General features: G+C 34.7%; 2 protein-coding genes across 4 annotated transcripts; one reads left to right on the forward strand and one right to left on the reverse strand.

Moving 5' to 3' along the window:
- Window positions 1-893: 893 nt before the first annotated feature.
- Window positions 894-3614, forward strand: LOC110646234 (GTP cyclohydrolase 1). Its single transcript, XM_021799621.2, has 2 exons — window positions 894-1578; window positions 2018-3614. Exons 1-2 carry the CDS (start codon window positions 1365-1367, stop codon window positions 3196-3198), a joined length of 1395 nt encoding a protein of 464 aa, XP_021655313.2. The 5' UTR covers window positions 894-1364; the 3' UTR covers window positions 3199-3614.
- Window positions 3615-5791: 2177 nt separating this feature from the next.
- Window positions 5792-21196, reverse strand: LOC110646225 (uncharacterized). 3 transcript variants are annotated; one of them, XM_021799610.2, is made up of 5 exons: window positions 20915-21196; window positions 19735-20260; window positions 7050-7968; window positions 6278-6920; window positions 5792-6151 (listed from the first exon to the last, which is right to left on the reverse strand). In XM_021799610.2, exons 2-4 carry the CDS (start codon window positions 19810-19812, stop codon window positions 6442-6444), a joined length of 1476 nt encoding a protein of 491 aa, XP_021655302.2. In that variant the 5' UTR covers window positions 19813-20260; window positions 20915-21196; the 3' UTR covers window positions 5792-6151; window positions 6278-6441. The 3 variants fall into 3 exon arrangements, with proteins under 3 accessions (XP_021655302.2, XP_021655301.2, XP_057985106.1); XM_021799609.2 differs by having other exon boundaries at window positions 20360-21196; XM_058129123.1 differs by having other exon boundaries at window positions 19735-21196.
- Window positions 21197-24274: the final 3078 nt, after the last annotated feature.

Raw genomic sequence — 24274 nt, forward strand, 5'->3', positions numbered from 1 at the left:
ATATTTTATAAATTATTAAAATTTTTAAATATAAATTATTAATAAAAATAATTTTTATGTAAATTATTAATTAAAATATATAAAATTAAATGAGTTCAGATATTTTTTAAATCATAATAATTAAATTTAAAATGAATTTAGATAATTAAAAAATTTTTTAATTAAATTTATAATAAATTTAAATTTTAAAAATGTTAATTCAATTTCGGTTCAAATATAATAATTTTTAAAGATACCCTCATCATTACCATTCTTACACTTTGAGTCTTTTTGTATGATGTAGCTCTTAGCCTTATGGTGAGTCTAATTAATTAAAAAAGAAAACTCTTCATGTGGTGATTGGGACCCACATTTAGACGAGGAAAGGAACCAAAAGATGCCCATATTCCAATTCTATTGATCAAAGCCGCCTGACGCTAAATTTTAATAATTGTACTTAAATTTATTTAATTATAATATTATAATTTTTAATTTAAAAATATAATATAAAATTTTATAAATTTTTATATTTTATATAATAAAATTTTTTTAATTTTTAATTATTAATTTATTAATAAGACACTAATTTAAATAATTTTAAAATAAAACTTAATCGATATTTTTTTTAAATTATATTTAAATTGAATCATCCTTTCTTTTATAAATAAATTAATTTTTTATATATAAAAAAAATAATTTTATACTTTATATAAAAAAAATATTAATAAAATATTATATAAAAATTATTTACGTTAATTTTTAATTAAAAAATTAATAATAAAAAATTAAAAAAATTTCACCATATAAAATTAAAAAAAAATTTAAATTATATTTTAAAATAAAAAAATTATAATTCTACAACCATATAACTTCAATATCTTCAATATCTAATGTTAAAATTTAACCCCTTTCTCATCCCCTCCTCTCGCTTTTTAAGTGATGCCCCTCTGCTCTTGACATTCACACAACTGCTTCTTTCTTCTTCAGCTCTCCCTGGTTTTTTTTTTCTTTTGGTTACCCATCTTTGTTTTGCTCTTGTTCCTCACCCGGGTAGCTCAGATTTAACTTTTTTTATTCATTCTTTGCCGGGTTTTGCTTCGTTTTCAGTATTAGATTTATTTATGCGAATCTTATATTTGTTTTTGCATCTGGTTATCTGCGAACTTACAATTTTCTCATCGATAGCGATTCGTATCTAGAATTCGCTCATTGGAAACGCGTGAAGACTTTGTTTTGGTGCTTTGGGCACCTCAAAATTCAATCATTCTTCCAGCTTCCTTTTGGATTTTGGTCTCCAAGAAGCTATTTGACACCATAACTTGCATTATTTTTTGCCCTTCTTAGGGATCTACACTCCTACTGTTGGTGGGATTTGTGGTCTGTCGATGGGTGCCTTGGATGAGGGGCATTTCAATGCGGAGCTTGAGAATGGAGTGAAATTCGATTGCCTTGAGCTGGGATTTGAGGAAAAACCAGAGACTTTAGCTATTGAGAATGCTGTGACAGTTCTATTGCAAGGTCTCGGCGAGGATATTAATAGAGAAGGTCTCAAAAAGACCCCACTTCGTGTTGCCAAGGCCCTTCTCCATGGAACCAGAGGTTCTTATTCCCTTTCATTCAAGCTCGTGGTTCTTGTAGGATCTGAGTTTTTTCCTTTGTCCATATTAGTTAATTTATTTTTATAATATCTATTATTCATTAGTTCAAAGTTCTAACTTTTGTTTTTCCTTCCTAAAAAAAAGGAAAAAAAAAAAAAGAACTTTTGTTTTTCCGAGGGATCATTAGTTCAAAGTTACTCTGGTGTTGGGTTGCTATCTTTTAAGATAGATCTGTCAACATCTTGTCAAGCATATGTATAATGATCCAATTATGCTTATTGGTACTGAATTTTTGGTATTATTATCTAATATTGATGACAGTGCCGATGGAAATATAAAGAAACCTTAATTTTTGGTGCAATTATCATATATGGATATTGTACTAATGTTTATTGTAATTTGCCAATTACTCATTACTTCATGTTTGTTACCATTTTCAGGTTATAATCAGAAAGCAAAGGACATTGTTCACAGTGCATTATTCCCTGAAGCTGGTTTGGATAATGCAGTAGGTCATGCCGGAGGAGCTGGTGGGATTGTGATTGTTCGAGATCTTGACCTTTTCTCATATTGTGAGTCTTGCTTGCTTCCCTTTCAGGTTAAATGTCATGTAGGTTATGTCCCATCTGGTCAGAGGGTTGTAGGATTAAGCAAGCTATCTAGAGTTGCTGATGTCTTTGCAAGACGGCTCCAGGATCCACAGCGTATGGCAGATGAAATTTGCTCCTCACTGCACCACGGGATCAAGCCGGCAGGTGTTGCCATCATACTCCAATGTTTACACATCCATTTCCCAAATTTAGAGTCACTCTTGCTTGACTCCAATCACCAAGGATGGGTAAAGGCACTGGTCCAATCAGGTTATGGTGTTTTCGAAAATAAAAATGCTGATATTTGGTGTGATTTTTTGAGTCTTCTGAAGTTCAGAGGTATAAATGTGGATAAAACTCAGATGGACTCTATGGAGCAATGTTGGTGTCCATTACAATCTTCTTTGAGTGCTAAAATTGGACCACCCAACCCAGGAATGGTTACTGCAGTGGTGTCAATCCTCAGATCTTTAGGAGAAGACCCATTGAGGAAAGAGCTTGTTGGAACTCCTAGCTGCTTTGTGAAGTGGTTGATGAACTTCCAGAATACAAAACTGGAGATGAAGTTGAATGGCTTTGGCTGTGGCAAGACAGATACCCTTAAAGCCAATGGGGACATCAGCCATAACAAAGAACATATACATTCTGAGTTGAACTTGTCATTCTGGTCTCAGTGCGAGCATCATTTGCTACCCTTTTATGGTGTTGTGCATATTGGTTACTTCCGTGCTGAGGGATTCAACCCCATTGGAAAATCTTTTCTACAGTCAATAGTCCATTTTTATGGTTTCAAGCTCCAAGTGCAGGAAAGGCTTACCAGGCAGATTGCAGAGACCGTTGCATCATTTTTAGTTGGAGATGTGATGGTAGTTGTGGAGGCTAACCATACTTGTATGATTTCTAGAGGTATTGAGAAGTTCGGAAGTAATACAGCTACAATTGCAGTACTCGGTCGATTTTCAACAGATCCTGTTGCAAGGACCAAGTTTTTGCAGAGCATTCCAAGTACTACTGCTTCTGGGGGGTTATGACATTTCTAATTGTTTTCAGAAATAGTTACACTCATTTTCAATTTTCTTGGTTGGTTATTAGTTTGCTGTGGTGCCAGTACAACAGAATCATTTTGACAGATCGTTTGTTGATCACTGGAACAAGTTTTATCTTCTCATTCCACGGGTTCGCCATTCCTTTCTCAGCAGAGATTTTCCCGCCTGACAGAAATTTAGAAAGTTCAAAAGCATTTATACCCTTTCATCACATGATAGAAAAAATAAATAAATAAGAAACACCACTGTTTACTTTTCTGATTTCCTTGTTCTCATTTATGTATTAGAGGTCTACAACAGGTAAGAAAAATGTCTTGACATTTGAATATCTCAGTGATAGAGTTGTCTACAATCTTATCGAAAGAGCAAGTGAAATGAAATTTTAGAATTGATTTGTGGGATATTTTCTGTTCATCTTAATATTTATATGTTGGTTGGAAAGAGATTAGATATTATACCTTGGTTAGAGAATTCTTGGGAAGATATTTTGAATTATCTCTGCATTTCTTTGGGATTCCAGTTGAATGTAAAATCTTTATTACTGTTTCCATGTTCTTCAACACGGGAAAAAAGTTTTGGTGTTTGGAAATGTGATGCACAAATAAATAGAAAGAGTTTGAGCTATATTATTGGGTGATGCTTTCTGGCTTTCTTCTTAACAACTGCATGATAAAAAGTCTGCCAAATTTCAGCTCAGCGGGATACATCAACAATATTCTGTGAATTCAAGCCTAAATCAAAATAGCAGGAACACTTGCATCATCACTCAAGTTTAACAAGTAGCCTGATTTGAGGCAGTCTCTTGTACATTAGATATCATAACCTAAGTTGCCCTACCGGTAGAACCTAGTGTTTCAAAAGTTGTATATGCCCATTGGTCCATATTATGTACAAGTAACTTGATACTTCAAAACAATTTTGATTAACCCATGTGCCAGTAGAAGAAAAATGAGGTTAAGAGACACACTATGAACCTGAAAGCACCCAAAATCCTCTACAAATAGACTTTAGCCAATTCATTTCCAGATTTTGAGCAACACAAGAATTTGAGACAAGAAGTATGAAATCCACCATTCCCTTTTAATTCAAATGACCAAAATTACTGCTATAATAAATTGGATGTATCACAAAACGGACATGAATACCTCAGGATTTTGCTCTTAGCCTCTTTCAAACTGTAGGTTCTACTCTGTAACACTTCATTGTAAGCCTTCCATCTTTTCCTATTGTTGGCTTAAAATTCCAAAGGATTTGTAGGAATATTTCTACTATCCATTTTCTCAAATCATCCAAAAAGAAACGGTTGTGCATTACAGATGCATGTAAACACAGAGTAAACACTAAAAACACTGCAATGGGCATGCCATTTCTCAACGGGACTATAATGAGCAGAGCCCTCATTAATTCTAGAAAACAAATATCACACTTTCTTAAAAATTATTAAAAGAAAATAATTTCTTGATAAGGAGAAAGTTAAAATATTTTCCGAATTTCGAAAAAAAAATCATTAAAAAGTGAATAACATAAGCACATTAACTAATTATCATCTGGGATCATTGATCATCACCTTTTATAGGTCTAAATATTTTCAATCCCATGTCGAAATTAAATTAATAATTTGAAACGTTTCAATCTTCAGTAGTTAGTTTTCAGTAAAGCAAGTGAAAGATGGCAAGTAACTTATTTTCTCAGACAATATTCACAGTTGACTTTCCAGGCAACCAGAGGTAAAAAAAACAGAGCCATTGAGTCGAAAAAGGGAGGCCAGAGAGATAGAGAGAGAGAAGCACCAGCAGTGAAAGGGAGAGGAGTAGGCGTATCAACGCCCGTGTTTGTGCGAATGAGGAAGAGAGCGGACTTTGGATTTTATTGTGAGCTGAGCGGCAACACATTTTATCCGAGTCTTTTGGGTTACGCCACCTGCTGCCGACTTCTTTGTCTCATCCACTGCCTCGTTGCTTTTCTTCTCTTTTCCAACTACTGGAGCTAATCTCACGTCGAGAGGGAAAATCAAAGACAAATTGGGTGGTAATTTATTTAGATAATTTACAATTAATTCCCTTAAATATAGCAAAATCTTTGATATGTTCTTAATAATAATTTAATTCTTAAAGCTCAATTTTATTAATAAATTAATTCATATCATCTAAATTATCTTGCTTTTCAATTTAAAATAATTTTCTTAAAATTTTATTTTGTTAACAAAATAATTCATATATCTAAATTTTTCAAACTGAAGGACAACTAATAGCAAATATTAATTTATTAACGAAATTTAAATTTAAAAACTACATTATAACTCAAACACAAACCATATTGAGGGAATGCATTCTTAAAATCGCCTCCTGAAGAACAAGGGCAATTCCGAAAATACTCCCAAGAAACGAATGCTATTCCTAAAATACTCCCTACTCGAATGCTACAACATTTTTTTAACCAATTTTTCCATCTAAACGATGAATCAAGCTCTCAAGCATTTTTAGGAGCTTACTGTGATCATTGAAGAGTTGAATTACATTAAACATTAATATGAAATCAAACAGCAAGTAATAAGCAATTGCTAATAGAACTTGACTGGTTCTAACAAAATTTCGATATCCTACATTCAACCAAAACAAGGGAAAAAAACAGAGTTCACAAATAAATGAAATTTGCCTCCTTTATTTTGCCCTCTTAATTTACAAATTACGTATACCATCAATCATTATACAGATTTAAAAAATGTGTGCATAGCACAGGCCATGGGAACATTGTAACTCTCATCTAACCTATATGTTTAAGCTCTAAAGCTAAGAAGAATCGGAACTAACCATCTCAACCTTTTTGGTCTAATGTCCTTCATCTCACCAGTTCACATGAGGAATGTTTCTTCTGATGAAAACCCAATGGTAGCTGTTATAAATAACTACAAGTAAGTCGGCAAAGCCCCCCAACAGTCCTGAAAAAATGAAACAAAATTATTAGTTTATGCAACCGTCCCATTCAGAAATAAATCACTCCCAAGACAAGGAAATCAGACACCATCAACATTAACTGCAACCGAGATCAGAACTACTTTTTGTACCTTAACAAACTTATCTGGGCTGGGCAAACAATGAAAGAACAGGAAGGAACAGACCACTAATCTCAAGACCCAAATGCCGGCATACCTCCCCCAGGTGTTCCCTAGAGGCTAACAGCCATGTCAGGGAGTTGTCGAAGGGATAGTCCTAACCATTTAGTACTAAATCAGTAAGGAATGACATATGGCATTGCTGAAATGTCCAAAGACTCTATCCGAAGAGCTTCTGCCCATACTTGCTGTGTCCCATCAACCACAGTAGAACTGCTGCTGGGCCTTTTTGACTGCAAATGATTACTGCTAAACAGCCATTTCTGATCATCAACATCAGGCCACTCCTCCATTTCTGCTATAGAAAGTATCTGACTCAGATATTTCGTGTCGGGATGTGGTTTTGAAGATGTTTCACCATTCTCATTAGCTGGCATGCCAACAGATGAAGGCTTTGTTGAGCATATATTGGGCTGTTGAGCAGCTATCAATCCATTAAGCTTCTGTTCCTTGATTTCCACTTTGTGATTTTTAGCTAACTCCGGCTTCTCAGATGTCTGAATAGTAGCTTGACATTGTTCCAATTTCTTTCCATTTTCAACTGCTGGGAAAGAAGACAAAGGTCTCGGAAATTTATTAGGCCGACTCCCATTGTCTGTCAAGAACAAAGAAAAAATAAGGTCTAAAATATAAATATGTTGATCCACCACCAAAGGTTCCATGCAACAGACGGAAATAGATATACTGCAGTGTGATAATTGTAAAAATACAGGAAAAGACTCACCAAGTAAATATCCATTTTTCCCAAGCTCCTTTCGTTTTCCAAGATTTCCTTCAGCAGAAGGACTTGCGTTTGTTAACTTCAATGTTTCTGATGATTTGATATTTCGTAAATCTATTGAGTCCTTACTACCCTCTTTTAGTTTAGACACATTTTCTTTTAATTGAGGCTTCTCTTTAATTGGTTCAGTTATCTCTTTCGCTTTCTCCTCCTTCTCTTCCTTATGCCGGTATTTATCCTTTGATTTTCTATTCTTCTCTCGGTCTCTACTTTTGTGTTTATCACCCTTACCATCACTTTCCTTGTGCATGCCCTTCTCTTTCCCCTCCATCTGCTTCTCAGCATCCTTCTTCTCCACCAACTTGACAATTCCTTCAACTCTTTCTTGGCCCACGCCAGAGTAGTTTTGATGAAATGCCTTTCCCAAACCTCTGGTGTCAAAATGATTTCTTTGTCCATTGATTTTCTTATGATCTTCATTCCTAATCTTAACCTTCTCTTTTTCCTCAGATTGATTGCCAATACTTCCCTCCACCACCATTCCCTGTACCTCACCTCTTCTTTGATCTGTAGCAACAACCTTCTGAAACATTTGGCTTCCTGATGCCCTATCTTCATCCTTGATTCTTCTGGCCAATTCCTGCACGTATAAAGAATCCTTGATCTCACTACTCTGCAGGCTGTTTGAACCAAACTTTTGTCCATTATAGAAGCTTGGTTGCACTTCAACTCTCTTCTCATCTGAAGTCTGGTTTTTCTCCTTATCTCTGTCCTTGTCCTTGTCCTTGTCTTTGCGCTTCTCTTTTCGGTCTTTCTTTTCTCTATGTTTTTCTTTACTTCTATCTTTATTCCTTTTCTCTTTACCCTCTCTCTTTTCTTTCTCCTTCTTGTCCTTTTTATGCTTTTTCTCCTTGTGCTTCTCCTGAAAATAGCATTTCTGTTAGAGCAAAACCAGAATTGAAGGGGTAACAACTGGTGAATAGATGCAAGGATATTAACTACACCACTCATCACAATGAATCTTATTTCTATTCCTAAAGTAGGAGACAGATAAATGCAACATAAAGGTTATGAGCATACACATTCTAACAGCACCAACAACACATAAGAAAGTTGCTAAAAATAAATATCATGGTGAAGTGCACAAAGTTAAAAGTACAGCAAATTGTTAAAAATTACTATAATGCATATGTAAAAATAAATCAAGTTTTACTGGGGAAAACAGATTTGGTTTCTGAGTCTTGGACCTTTTAAGAAGTACTACTGGAACCATGATCATATCCTCACAGACCTAGCTAACTTTGTAAGTGATGGTCTGGGATTGCACTTGTAAATTATCTACCATGAGTATATTCTTTCGCAAATATAGAGATTAACTAAACTAAACTAAACTAAACTAAACCTTTATCCCAAAAATTTGGGGTCAGCTATATGGATTCGCTTTTTTCACTCTGAACGATTTTGGGTTAAATCCTCAGAAATGTGTAATGCTTCTAGGTCATGTTGTACTACTCTCCTCCAAGTCAATTTAGGTCTACCCCTTTTTTTCTTTCTATCCTCTAACCTAATGTGCTCTACTTGTCTAACTGGAGCCTCCGTATGTCTACGCTTCACATGACCAAACCACCTCAATCTCCCTTCTCTCAACTTATCTTCAATTGGCACCACTCCTACCTTTTCTCTAATACTCTCATTACGAACTTTATCTAGTCTAGTATGGCCACTCATCCACCTTAACATTCTCATCTCTGCAACTCTTATCTTAGATGCATACGACTCTTTCAGTGCCCAACACTCACTACCATATAACATAGCCGGTCGTATGGCTGTACGGTAAAATTTTCCTTTCAATTTATTGGGAATCTTACGATCACATAAAACTCCCGTGGCACGTCTCCACTTCAACCATCCGACTTTAATCCTATGACTAACATTCTCCTCACATCCCCCCATCTATTTGAAGGACTGAGCCTAGATATTTAAAGTGATTACTTTGGGGCAGTATCACTCCATTCAAACTAACTCCTTCCCTATCACCAGTTTGGCCTTCACTGAACTTGCAATGCATGTATTCTGTCTTCGTTCTACTTAACTTAAAACCCTTTGACTCTAGAGTACTTCTCCAAAGTTCTAGCTTTCTATTGACTCCTTCTCGTGTCTCATCTATCAGAACAATATCATCCGCAAACATCATGCACCAAGGAATACTCTCTTGTATATATTTCGTCAGTTCATCTAAAACTAATGTAAAAAGGTAAGGGCTTATAGCTGATCCTTGGTGTAATCCAATTGAGATCGGAAAATCTCGTGTCCCCTCCCACTGTGTGCACAATAGTAGTTGCTCCTTCATACATATCTTTCAATACTTGTATGTACCTAATAGATACCCTCTTTTGTTCTAACACATTCCATAAGACCTCTCTTGGAACACTATCATAAGTCTTCTCCAAATCAATAAAAACCATGTGTAGATCTTTCTTCACATCTCTATATTTCTCCATCAAGCTTCTAATGAGAAAGATCGCTTCCATAGTTGAACGACCGGGCATAAAACCAAATTGATTAAGAGAGATAGAAGTATCATAACATAGTCGATACTCCACAACTCTCTCCCACAACTTCATAGTATGGCTCATGAGTTTAATTCCCCCATAGTTTGAGCAACTCTGTATGTCTCCCTTATTTTTAAAAATAGGTACTAAAATACTCTTCCTCCATTCATCAGGCATTTTCTTTGAGTTTAGAATCTTATTAAATAATTTAGTTAACCATGCCACTCCCATATCTCCCAAATACTTCCACACTTCAATTGGTATTTTATCGGGTCCACAGGCTTTACCCACTTTCATTCTCTTAAGTGCTTCCTTTACTTCTAAAGATCTAATCCTTCTAATATAATTCACATTCTTTTCTATTGTTCTATAATCTATATTCACGTTATTACCATTTTGACTATCATTAAAGAGATCATTAAAATAATTTCTCCATCTTTCTTTAATGTCCTCATCTTTCACCAACACTTTTCCTTCTTTATCCTTCTTCGCAAATATAGAGATTAATGAACATAAATTAAAACCAATAAAACATTAAAATTTTTCACAGCATGTGGTAAATCCAATAAAAATAAAACAGGTAATATGTAGAACAATCAACCTTAGCAACTCAACTCAACTCAACTAAGCCTTTATCCCAAAAATATATATATATATATAAAATAGTGAAAAAATGGCAACATAGTTTTTTATAATTTTAAAATAAATAAATCCTTGAAATCGACATGAAAACAAAAATCAAATCTATACTTCGGAATAGATATTAAGACCAGAAACATTAAAACAATTGCAAAGAAACCTAATCATCATTAAAAAAAAAAAAAAGACGATTAGAAAAAAAGATAAGTAATATATGTCATTCCAAGTCGCATATGTTTTTAACTTAGCAAAAGGAAACACGTCAATGAGTTAAATTTTCTTCTTGTACTGTACTATTAGTTCCATGGTTTTCAAACCCAGCCTAGTCATTGAACTAATGGAGGCAAAGGGTTAAGAGTTATAAGGTTCAACCAGAGTTAGTGATGAATCTACAAGGGGGACAGTGGGGGCAACTACCTCCAAAGAGATCCTTTTAAGTTACATTGTAAATTTCTATTCTTCTCTTTGCATATTGAAGTTTCCCCACATTTAAGAACTTTTATTTGCCCCACATTTTATTTCACTTAATAATTTAAATTTGTCCATAAACTTAAAATTTTAAATTATTTATCAATTATATTTTATTCGCAATTACTTAAAATTAAACAACATATTTGACTTAAATAAAACTTATAATTTGAATATTTAAGCCAAAACAAAACTATCTATTACACATTGTTTGTTAATTTATTTTAATTTAATATTAAATTTTTATCTTAATAATAAAATAAATAATGCTATCAAATTTTTTTTTATATATCCTGAGTTTAGCATTAAATTGTTTATTAATATTTTTATTTTTCCTATATTTAACATAATCTTAATATGTAATATTATTTTTATATCACTATTTTTATAAAAAAAAATTTCTTAAATGATTACTTGATAGTTTACATTAAAATACCTAAGAGGGAGGAGGACAAAATTCAAATCACACCCATAATAATTTGTTATTACTTAATACTATATTAAAGAATAATATTTTTAATAATACTAGTAAAAAATATTACCTTAATCTGATAAGTAAAAGTGAGATTAAATTTGAGCAAACGCTTAAATTAAAATTTGTCCTTCAATATTTGAAAGCAAATTAATAAAAAAAATTTAATAATAGATTCAAAATATAAAAATATTGAAAAAAATGTAATAAAAGAATATTATTTGACTTGCTTTTATCTTTAAACATAAAATAATTATGACCATTTTGCAATTATATATATATACACACACACACACACACACCCATTACCGTTACGTTATGGCCTAGTGCTACGCAAATTTTTTTAAAAAATTTATAAAGTTCATAAAGTTATAGGTAAATACAAGTAAAACTAAGATACACAGCTACATAATAAAGACATTAAATCTATCCCTTTTAGACATTAATGAAAAGAGAAGAAAAAATACCATTTGCATGTGATATGTGGCTATGGCCGTTCCTGTTACCTAATGGTGAATAATGGTCGTTACTTTTATATAACGCTAGTAATGGTCGTTATACAACATACATTTAGTATTCGTCTATAAATAAAGGGACAACATATAACGGAGCCTTCAAAAACCAGTAAATAACGATCGTTATGTTACATAACAGCCGTTATGTTAATCAACGGCCATTAGTTGAAACCATGGTTCACGCACACAAGTATGGACATACATTGCCCCCAGTAACACAAATTTCTAGATTTTTTCTTGACTAGGGTCAAATCAGTATTTAGTTAGTAAACTATTAAATAAATATTATAAAATAAATACTAATGCTTTATTATAATTAATACTTTTATGTATTTCATAAAATAATTATTAAAATAAATTTAGTTAAATTTTCATACATAAATATTTTTTAAAAAATAATATTTAATTATCTATAATAAAGAAATACTTAATATTAAAATTTTCATAATAATAAATTTATCATATAAATTAAAATAAATATTAATATATTAAAAATTATACAATACAATAAATAGAGAAGATATTATATTTTTTTTATTGTACAAAAGATAATAAGATAGAAAAATAATTCAAGTTAACAGTTATTATAATTTTATATTAATATAGTATAATTTAAGTTAATTAAAGAAATTACTTTATATAGTAATTTAGTTTATGTAATTCAATAAATAATGTAAGAGGATTGTGAAGTAATGTAGTAATTTACATGGTTATTGGCATAAAAGAGTTGACCATTTCAAACATGGCCAGATTTGTGGTCCGCAGGTTGCTGGGCCAATTCACACTAGTTCACACCAGGTTTCTAAAACCAGGGTATGATGGTTAAACCGAACTGGACCAGGATCTAATTCCCATCCAACCAGCTGGTCCAGTCTGGATTTAACAACCATAATTAGTTCTGCACCATTGCAATCAAACTAAAGCAATTACAGAACTCTGTATAGTCCACACAACAAGCATGAAGTAGCAAGCATTTTCACATTAAAGTGCAAATTCCACTATCTACAGTTTCTGCTATACCAAGATCAGCACATATGCAATTCCACAAATATCACAACTTCAAATTCCATGGGTAGAAATGCACTCACATCTAAAAGCCCCTCAAATATTTTACTTCCCATAAAACCACCAAAGAAAACCAAGAAGTTATAAAACGAGCCCTCACCCTGATTTTGAACCATAGAAAATGAAGGAATACAGATAGATGAAAATGGCTTAGAAAAACAGAAACAAGCTATTAATTGTGTCAGTTCAAAAGCAATAAATTTAGATTCAAGCCACTCCATAGGGAATGAAAGTGCATTACAAACGACAAGGGCAAAACACAATTGCTTCCCAGTACTGGAAGACATTTAGATCTATGCTGCATCCTAATTCTCCTTACAACATAGATCTTTCAGCCTGTCAGTCCTCTTTTTTTTTTCTTCCTTCCCCCCTGATAAGAAAAAGGATTGAAAATCAACTAAGAAACATGCACACTATACCAGCTAGCAGATCAGAAGTGCGCAACAAAAAGCCAGACCTCTAGGCAGGAAGACAAACTATTCCTCTTCCATAAAATCTCTAATATTTCTTTCCCTTCACAGAGTTTTCTACCCTAATACCAATGCAATATGAAAGGACTAATTACTTCCTCCATATTGCAAAGAAAGCATCCACTAATGTACCACTTTTGTAGATTATAATAGTCAAGATCTTTTTCCCTGTGAGCACAAAAGTCTCCCAAATGACCAAGGAAAACTAATCTTCCTTCAACTATTATAGAAGAAAATTAAGTGCCTAAAGATAGATGTTCAGCAATTTGCCTACTCCACAAATCAATCCACTATCACGAACAATAATACCAATAATCAACCTCACATTCTACAAGAACCCTTCAAAGCCAATACACCCAATGGTGTTTACCCTCTCAAAAGCACTCTTACAAGCTTGTTACGAAACTTGATCTCAAAATACACTGCTTCATTTGCACACACCTCACAATCTCTCATATCTGTGCCCACTCAAAACTTGGCAAATGGCCATATATAACTATGCAAGATGTAGTGACTTCGCCACCACATTCTTAAACTTTCTAAGCCAGTTAACCAACTTTCTGTACCCACAATGCTTCCAAGAAGCTTCTCCTTTGGTTCATGGGCTTTTTATCAAAGGCCCACTATTTTCAATGAGCTAAGATTATGGGCTGGATTCTCAACAGTAAGAATATTATAATACACAACCTAGCTAAATCTGAAGTTCAACCATCTTTTTGTTTGTTATGACTGCCTAATAAATTGGCATAGCAATAGGCACAGGTACCAAATTTGAGAACGAGATGCTTTCTCAGAATACTTATAAAAGTATATTTCTTCCCATAACAAAGCTTTCAGCAACAAGAAATGAATAGACACATCTTTATTTTTCCCTTGCATGTTATCTCACAAATAGTGCAATCCTGTGTGTTCATTTGATGCGGGGCCTGGACAACAAGGCATAACTTTTTTTTTTAACTAATTTTAATTTCCAATAGTTCTAATTTATCTAGGGCGCATTGTGAAGACTTCCAGCAGCTGTAGAGATTATATTAGAATTAATTAGGAAATCTCCTACTTTATTTAGGACTTATTAATGTTTTCCTACTTTATTTAGGATTTAGTTTTCCTATCTAGTTTATATCTTCTTATTGTATTTTAGTTTATCTAAAATTCCTATTTAGTAGTTTTATATTCCTATTAGGTTTAGCAGATTAACATCTATAAATACCCTTATTTATATATAATTTGAGAGACAGATTATTATTAATAAAAATTCAGCAGAGATTTCTCTTCTTATTTTTACTCTTGTGTACAGAGTGTGTTTCTATTTGAGCTTCACACAGCGTCAGGTGGTATCAGAGGGGGAAAATCACTCCAATTGAGATGGCTTGCCTTGATAGAGGTAGCGATTACAATGGTTCTTGTGACGGTGATCGAGGAACTAGAGTCCTTTACCATAGGGACAAAACGTTGCAACGATGGGAGTGACTTTCGGAGCAACGGATGGATTTCAAATTCGAGAGTATCGACAGATGCCTCGAATAAATTGTAGATCGTTTTGGTGCTTTGAAAACTAAAATAATCAGGAATTGGGTTGACAAAAGAAGGCCAGGAGATGGTGTAGCTCGTGGTAACCCTGTTTATCGACTAATTTCTGCATGCAGACAATATGTCTACTATGATGATTCAGAGGAGGAAGATGACTATGAAACAATCAAGTTCAATAGGCATTAATGATATGGCGGTGATGAGAGAAGAAGCGTGAGTTATCTTGATATTCCTAATTTCTATGGAGACCTCAATATAGAGAAATGTGTAGATTGAATTGCGAATGTGGATAGGTTCTATTACCATGCGGATATAGCAGCTGAAAAACAAGTTCAATTGGTGGCTTGCCGCTTGAAAGGAGGTGCTTCTGCTTGGTGGAAACAATTTAAATCTAGGAGAGCAAGAGAAGGAAGGGGACCAGTTCGTTCGTGGTTCATCATGAAATATTTGTTGGAACAAGAATTTCTGCCTTTGGATTATGAATAAATTTTATTTCAGCAAAAACAATATTGTCAACAGGAGGTCCAACCAAAGCCCTTAGTGGTTGAAAAATAAGAAATCGAAGAAAAAAGGGAACTTCGAGATTCAACAATGCAATTTAAAGTGGAGGAGTCTAAGTTTGAAGAATCTGAACTCAAATATTTGACTGAATTTCCTTTTGCTATAGTTGAAGATGATGAACTTCAATTAGAAATAATTAGGCCAACTGTTCTAGAGCTAAAACTGATCAAGATAAGCAAGAAAAGCTTCAAAAATGTGTTTTTAAAAAAGTGGAATATCAAGCCATGGAAACTTCAATGGAAGTTGAGGAAAAGCAACACATGGAGTCAATATTGGAGATTAAAGGAAATCAAGCAATGGAGATTGAAGACTTTTCTAAATCCTTAATTTCTATTGCTTTCTTTAATTTTATTTGTTCCGGTAATCTTATAAAGACAAAGGCGACAATAAAGTTGATCAATTCAATCTTGTTTGAATCTCCTTTTTTTACCTCATCAAAGAAGGCTACATGGTGTACTTTTCCAAATAAGTTCTTCATTCTTTTCTACTTCAAATTTTGAGGGAGGATTTATTCCAAGTGGGGGAAAATGATTCTGGAGTTGTTTTGGCTATGTTGTTGAATCGTTGCAAGTTATTTTAACTTGAAGACGAGTTTTTTTTCAAGTGGGGGAGTATGATGCATTGCCTGAACAACAAGACAGAACCTTTTTTTTAACTAATTTTAATTTACAATAGTCCAAATTTACCTAGGACGTATTGTGAAGACTTTCAGTAGCTATAGAGATGATATTAGAATTAATTAAGAAGTTTCCTACTATATTTAGGACTTATTAATGTTTTCCTAGTTTATTTAGGATTTAATTTTCCAATTTAGTTTATATCTTCTTATTATATTTTAGTTTATCTAAAATTCGTCTTATGGATAGTGTTAGAACAAAAGGGGATATCTATTAGGTACATACAAGTGTTGAAAGAAATATAAGAAGGAGCAACTACTATTGTGCGCATAGTGGTAGGAGACATGAGATTTTTCTATCTTAGTTGGATTACACCAAAGTTCAGTCGTAAGCCCTTACCTTTTTATATTAGTTTTAGATGAATTGACGAAACATATATAAGAGAGTATCCCTTGGTGCATGATATTTGCGGATGATATAGTTCTGATAGATGAGACGCGAGAATGAGTCAATAGAAAGCTAGAGCTTTGGAGAAGTACTCTAGAGTCAAAGGGCTTTAAGTTAAGTAGAACAAAGACAGAATATATGCATTGTAAGTTTAGTGAAGGGCGAACTGGTGAGATAGGGAAGGAGTTAGTTTGGATGGAGTAGTACTGTCCCAAAATAATCACTTTAAATATCTCGGCTCAATTCTTTAAGTAGATGATAGATGTGAGGAGGATGTTAGTCATAGGATTAAAGCCGGATGGTTGAAGTGGATATGTGACACGGGAGTTTTACGTGATCACAAAATTCCCAATAAGTTGAAAGGAAAATTTTACCGTACAGCTATACGACCGGCCATGTTATATGATAATGAGTGTTAAGCACTGAAAGAGTCGTATGTATCTACGATAAGAGTTGCAAAGATGAGAATGTTAAGGTGAATGAATGATCATACTATACTAGATAAAGTCCGTAATGAGAGTGTTAGAGAAAAGGTAGGAGTGGTGCCAATTGAGGATAAGTTGAGAGAAAAGAGATTGAGGTGATTTGGTCATGTGAAGCGTAGACATACGAAGGCTCCAATTAGACAAGTAGAGCACATTAGGTTAGAGGATAGAAAGAAAAGAAGGGGTAGACCTAAACTGACTTGGAGAAGAATAATACAATATGACCTAGAAGTATTACACATTTCCAAGGATTTAACCCAAAATCATTTAGAGTGGAGAAAGAGAATCCATATAGTCTACCCCAAATTTTTAGGATAAAGGCTTAGTTGAGTTGAATTGAGTTGAGTTTATCTAAAATTCCTATTTAGTAGTTTTATATTCCTATTAGATTTAGGAGATTAATATCTACAAATACCCTGATTTACATGTAATTTGAGGGACAAATTATTATTAATAAAAATTCAGCAGAGGTTTCTCTCCTGATTTTCACTCTTGTGTATGGAGTGTGTTTCTATTTAAGCTACACGCTACATCATCATTAATCATCTTTCTCATACACTAAAAATTAATTAATAAGTAATTAATGGTATGAGATTTGCACATATTCCTGCATAGAAAATTCTGATTTGTAGGTTCAACTTCTTCCACTTGAATTCAAGAATTATCGAGCAAATTTATATGGTGTGAAAAACCAACCAAACAAGCCACATTAACTAGTTTATCATTGATATTCATTTAATATTCAGTTAAAATGTGTAAACCCACAAAAAGTTATGACTACAACACTTCAAGCTCTTCATCCTTATTAATGAAGCAAGACATGTTAAAATGATTTTAAAAAAAAATTGTTGCTACGTATCTCATATGCTAAGCTTTTCTCACAATAAGTCCGTTGCTGTTGCAATTTCAGCTGCTCATCAAAACTGTTTTAACTCAAAAGAAATTCTCCAATGTTCAATATAGAAATATGTTCCTAACCTCACAAGTATTTTTTTTTTTTTTTCAATCAAGCAAGTGCCAATTTTAAATTGACACATCGCCATTAGAAAATAAGACTACTCCTAAAAATACAGGATATTTGAATCACAGGCAACATATTCATCTCCAAAACAACTCTTTGCCTATATTACCTACCCACCGTAGGCTAAAAGTTACCAATTATTATAAACAATCGTGTCACATGAAAGAAACCAATAAGCATATTTTGCAAAAGAAATTAGTAACTTAACACTAAAAATTTTATTTGGCATGTAAAGCATGGCCATAATCTTCCTCTTTTTCAACTAAGCTACAATTGAATCAATTATATCATGCCTAATTATAAATGTCAAGGCAATTTATAATTTTGTCCCAGGAGTATGATATAAATTTTTGGGATAAAGAGAATCCATATAGCCGACCCCAAATTTTTGGGATAAAGGCTTCGTTGAGTTGAGTATGATATAAATTACAACTTAATCCCTTTATTTTCAAGGAGAAATAAATTAGTCCCCAAAGCATATTTCTATTAACATAATAGTTCCTCTGTTACAATTTACCATTGTTTAATCATAAATTGAAACAGACAACCTAAATTCAAAGACTAAATTATTACTAATATTAAAGCAACAGAGATTAAATTGTTATAAAAAGTGAAATGTGATGGACTAAACTATAACAGCCTTCAACCCACTGATGTTGAATTTTAACAGAATGACCATTTTGTTAATAGAAACATAACTCGGGGACTACTTCTTTCTCCTTGAAAATAGAGGGACCAAGTTGTGGCTTTTATCTTATCTTAGTGACTAAATTATAAATTAACCTAAATGTTAATTAAAGAACAATGTCTAAGGGTTTCCAAACATGCACCCCACCCTTAAGTCATATAGCACATTAAAAAGAAAACAAAAGTAGATCAGTAGTTTATTAACAAATAAAGAAGAATAGAAATCACCACTGAATAACATTTGAACTACTTCAGATACCTGCCTAGAATACTTTGAACATTTTTTAACAGACTCAATTTGTGAACACATCAAAGTGACAATCAAATTAGGCCGCAAGGTAAACTAAATTTTATGTGTCATTTATGACATGCAATCAACATATTTAATAAATTTGTATGCAATAAAGGCCCTAAATTATGAAATTCTAGGCATAAAGCAACCCTGGATAACATAAACTGTCCCTCCTTTTGTGATGCCAACACCGTCCCTGGCATATGCATCACATCCACACCAATGTTATCTACACCATGCAAGACCACTACATGCATTTTAATTAGTATTACAAAAATGTGTGGGTTAGCAAAGGCACACATTGCTGATGCAATCTGGGAAATGAAGCAACAACACAGTTCAGACAAAAGACAGCTAGTTTCATCACATTTAATAGTTTGAAAGTTGCCTGTAGTAGATATGTCCCTGCTTTCAATATCAATCCATATATTCTCCTTGCAAGTTGCACAGTTTTTGACACGCATCAGAGTTTCCACTGAAAAATATTGCAACAGTTTTCCTGTTAAGCTGCAACCTAAAGTCTTGATCAACGTCTCTGAATGAGTCATCTCCGTCATTGTTGTCTTCTGGAGTTTCCAAATTTAGTATGAATTATCCTAATAAACTTTGTTATGCTTTGCACCAAAGTTGCATATAATTCTATCATAAATTGTTGGGTACAAACTCTCCTTAGAATTTCATTTTTTCCCCAAGTGAAAATGCCTTAACACTGAAGTCAATCAGAGCTTTCCAAAGTTAAATCACAAGAAATGTATATGATTCAGCACAAATAAGGATATAGAATGGCCAGAGAGAAAGACTGAAACACGAAGGCAAGTAGGCAACGCAAGCTAGCAACTGTAGTTAAATAAGAAGGTAATATACAACCTTTTTTAGCAACTCTGTATCCTCAATTCTAGCCTTCTTTTCATATCCTGGAGGCGGAAATGGAAAGCACCGAGACATTGCACGTGATCCTTGAACTGGCAAAGTGGGATCGATCCACAGTACAAAAGGCTTCTCCTACAATACCGTACTGTTGTTCCAACACGGGAACATACCAGAAACTATGCTCTTGTCCATGCACCATGTCCTTGCACTCATTTCCAGCCTAAAAATCAATCCATAGTCCTCCAAAATACCTCTCAGGCCAAAATTTCTAATTATCCTCTTATTCGCAAATAGACTTCAGGAGTTGCCTAATGTCAACCAACACTTGACTGGGAAATAAGAGTACAAACAAAGCTTATTGGCTCAATTCTACCGCAATAAACAATGAACAAGCTCCAAAAATGACCAGATAAGTGGAAATCAATTTATGTCAATCTGAAAGGTTTTGTCCTGAAATAATGCTGAAGTTCCAAAGCCATCTGATCCTTTGTGTTTGCCACTAGGACAACAGAGAAATCAAAACCTGATCATAAGCAAAATTGAATATCAGGAGCCTCCCTTTACTATAAGAATCAATAACTCAAACCAAACCCATAAATGTAAACGCAGCCAAGATAACCACCTAGCGTATGCTTCAGCTTATGTTGCCAAACAGAAGAATTTCACTTTTGCAGATTCAATGTGCAGACCCAAGTACTGATCCCTATTAAAAACTAGCTACACAATCCAATCCTATCCAATTGTCAATCTCTACATCAATTTCTGATCATCATAACCCTAATACTCCAAAAATCATAATTAGGGTTGTTATAGTGACGATCTGATCAAAACCCTACGAATAAAAAGTTTAAGCACCCACTTAATAAAAACCCTAATTTCTTTTTCCAAAAATCAATAAAACATACTATAAAATCACACTGTCAAAATTTTCTCCACAAGTAAAAAAGATTGAGAAAAGCAAAATAGAGAGCTTAATGGCGTTTAAAAGATCAGATTTCCAGAAAAGAAGAAGAAAAAAAAAAGGGAACAAGAATTGAATGGTTGAAATAATTTTCGAAGTAGACAATGTACAAGGCGATTGTCAAGATCTTAAAGAGGAAAATAAAATTAAAAAAGAAAGAAGCTTTCAAAATGGGTTTTCTCTCTCAATTCCTCTTTATTGAATCAATCTCTCTACCTGTATTGTTGTCTTTGTATATGTATGTAAGGGTTCCTTTGTTGGGTGTGTTATGAGATCCTCTATCAAATCTTGGAATTGATATAGAGGGCTTTTGTTGTTTGTTGAGAAGGAGGCAGTTTCGTTCTCTCTCTCGGTTTCGAGATTTTTTTGGTTTTCTCAGCCTTCAAAAAAGAAAACCCAAAAACCGAAAGAGAAAAGGTAGCAAGCGAAGGCGAAGGGTATTTATAGGAGGGAACAGAGAGAGAGAGAGGGAGAGACGTGTCAAAAAGAAGAATCCAGAACCCAGGCGACATTAGAGGAAGGAGGATTGAGGATAATAAATCGGATGGGAGCAGGTTTGGTACTCTTATTTGCTCTTTTTTCTTTTACTCCCTTTCTTCCTTCTTTTTTATTTTTTTATTTTCTTGTGTACTAAATGTTAACGAGGCTCCGATACCAAGATAACTTTGCCATCTTCTTTTAACCATTGTATCACTGTTTTCTGCCATCTTCTCTTACCTTGGTATATCGGCTATAAACTAGTAACTGCTTGATTCCTTCCTAGAAGGTAGAGCGATCTCTAGCCACAACGCTACGTACCAAACATGGCTTGTCAAACACCCAACTCTGTTGCTAAAACTCATCTTCAGACCCCTTCTCCTTCTGAGATTGTTAATCTCACCTCTTCTCTTTCTTTCTCTTCACCACTTCGGAGAACACTATCCTCTAGAATTGATAATCTTGTAGAAATATCTACTCTACCTGAAGATACTCAGGTTGGAGAGTCACTCTTATCTCTTCTCAGTCCTTATAATATCTACAGACGATCTGGATCTCTTACCAGATCTATCAGATCCTTGATTTCTTCCAGAAGATCTTTGTCAAAAGAATATGTTCAGGCCTCCAGAATGGATCAATGCTCTCTCCAGAGTTCATCTGCTGAATAGTACGTAACCTTAGAAATCCCTCCTCAGCTCATCCCCAGATGGAGACAAGAAGGGTTTTCTCATCTTCACTTTGGAGCTGTTCGACTTATCCTCAGTCTACATGGACGATTAGGACTTCCAGTAATAGCAAGAGTATCACTCCTCGATACGAGATTTTTACAGTATGAACATGCAGTGATAGGAACATGTCTTACCACTTTGCATGCAGGAAGTGTGGTATTGATGTTTTTCCCTAACTACAATCTTTCCCTTAGAGATCCACATCTCAGTAGGAAAGTCCAAATCCAACTCACAGGGGCAGCCCAAGTCGCATCCTCCATGATGGCTACGTTACACCACCAGATTATCTACAGGCTGCAAGATCATGCAGTAGACTTATCTCAGCCATCTGTATCAAATGACGCTTTACTTGTGCTAGCAGACACTGAGACCACCCCAACAATTGTTCAGATACCTAGGCAACTGCCTAGAAATGAGCTTGAACAGCTCATCCCAAAGGATTGGTTAACCAATTATGAAAGGCTCCATTCAACATCTCAATCAATCCAGATAACAGAATCATCTTTCAAAAGGAATCCTGACGGTACAGTACAAACTTCCTTCCAGCCACCACGGCATTCTACAGGATCCCTGCCTGTATTCCAGACCATGATGGTCCAGCCATTAGAAAAGGAGAAAGAAAACTATCCCATTGGAGCAGTGACACCTGACAACCATTACATCTATCCTCAGAAAATAGATGGTCACTGCCCCTGGGATCTCCCAGGCTCTGGAGCATGCGATGAAGATTGTGATTGTTGTGATAACTACTGGGAAAATGAATATGACCATCCTCTGTCTGATAAAAATTGGAGGAAGCTCACCAAATAAACCAGGAGAGCCTCTTGCAAGCCTCAACAAGTTCACAGAAGATATTATCCAGATAATAGTCCATGGATTGGTATCCATGAAGAAACCAAGCAGAAGAAGCCTCTTTCCATCTATGAGCTTGCCCTTGAGATCATCAGAAAGGAAGAAAAGAAACTACCCCCTCTCAAGCCAGTTTCTTTCCCTCTTCGTGCACTTCCTCTGGTACAACCCTGCATGATGTTCTCACCTGCCTCTTATGAAGTAGACTTTCCTCCATTAGCACAACAGACAGACTAGCAGACCAAAATCTCCATCAGAGCTTTCATTCACTCAACAAAGGTTGATAGTGAAGGTCAGATCACCTCGATCACTCAAGCTGAAGAAGTTTTAAACTGGCAAACCAAAAATGCTGCTGTCCAGAATAAGGCACTACAGCGTATTGATTCCAAGATTGATCAAATCCTCACCAGGACTCAGTATGTTGATTAAAAAATTGACTCCTTCACTGCTTTTGCCCAAAACATGTACAAGGACTTACAAAGCAGAATTACCCAGCTTGATAGAGATCTGAAAGCTTTGATCCAACAATGGAGATTTGGCGTAGAATTCAACCAAAAGGAACAGGAGATAAGAAGGCTGAAAAAACAGTTGGCCCAAGTTGAAGCAGACTTGCATAAGCCCACAGAAGCTCTAGTCTCTTACAGTCCATTTAGCCCTTTCTCTGCTCAAACAACTCCTAATCCTTTTCTTCCTACTCCTGAACCTGCTTACTCCCTTTTTGGACCTTTTAACTATTCATATGAACCACCTCCAACATACCACCCGTCTCCTTTGTTCAAACCTACTCCAACACCTGCCAGATATGAGCCAAAGAGTCCATCTTCCTCAGAAGAATCCCATCCTACAAAAAGGAAAATTGATAAAGGGAAGGACAAAATGTATCCTGATCCTCCTCCTCAGCATATGGTGTCCATACCTTCTGAGCCAGAACCAGAAGAAGATTCTTCTGATGACTCGTCTGATGACAATGAGGACGGACGTATGGATATCACGACACTGTTCATGGCTGATCCTCAGCCAACAGCCTCCCAAACAGGTCCTTCACCAACCACAGATTCTACCAGTGGCACTACAGGTCCTACAGGGCCTCCTCAAGACCCCCATGTTGAGATCCCTGATGATGAACCAATTCTAGATTTTGGACTACCAGGAGCTCCACAACAGGCTAGGCCCAGTTCAGGCCCATGGTTCACCTTAGATGATGTTCCCCCATCAAAGTGGAGAGATCGCCTTGCAGAATTTAAAGCTTGGCTTGATGTCCAAATGCTCCGGGAAGGTGCTGACTCCCACACTATACTCAGAGAATTCATCTCTCAAACTGTTGGCACATTGCAAGATTGGTTTTCCTACATTGGAGAATATCAGAAAGCTCAATTTTGCCACCTGACTCCCTTACAAGCAGTCAACGCTCTCTTTGCTGAGTTTCTTGGAGATGCATCCTTATACAGCAAGCAGTTAAGACAAGAGTTCTTTGATATGCGCTGCTGTTCTTTAAAAAGATCAGACATTAAAAAACACTACC

The sequence above is a fragment of the Hevea brasiliensis genome, chromosome 10 (assembly GCF_030052815.1).
Source record: "Hevea brasiliensis isolate MT/VB/25A 57/8 chromosome 10, ASM3005281v1, whole genome shotgun sequence".
Taxonomy (NCBI): Eukaryota; Viridiplantae; Streptophyta; class Magnoliopsida; order Malpighiales; family Euphorbiaceae; genus Hevea; species Hevea brasiliensis.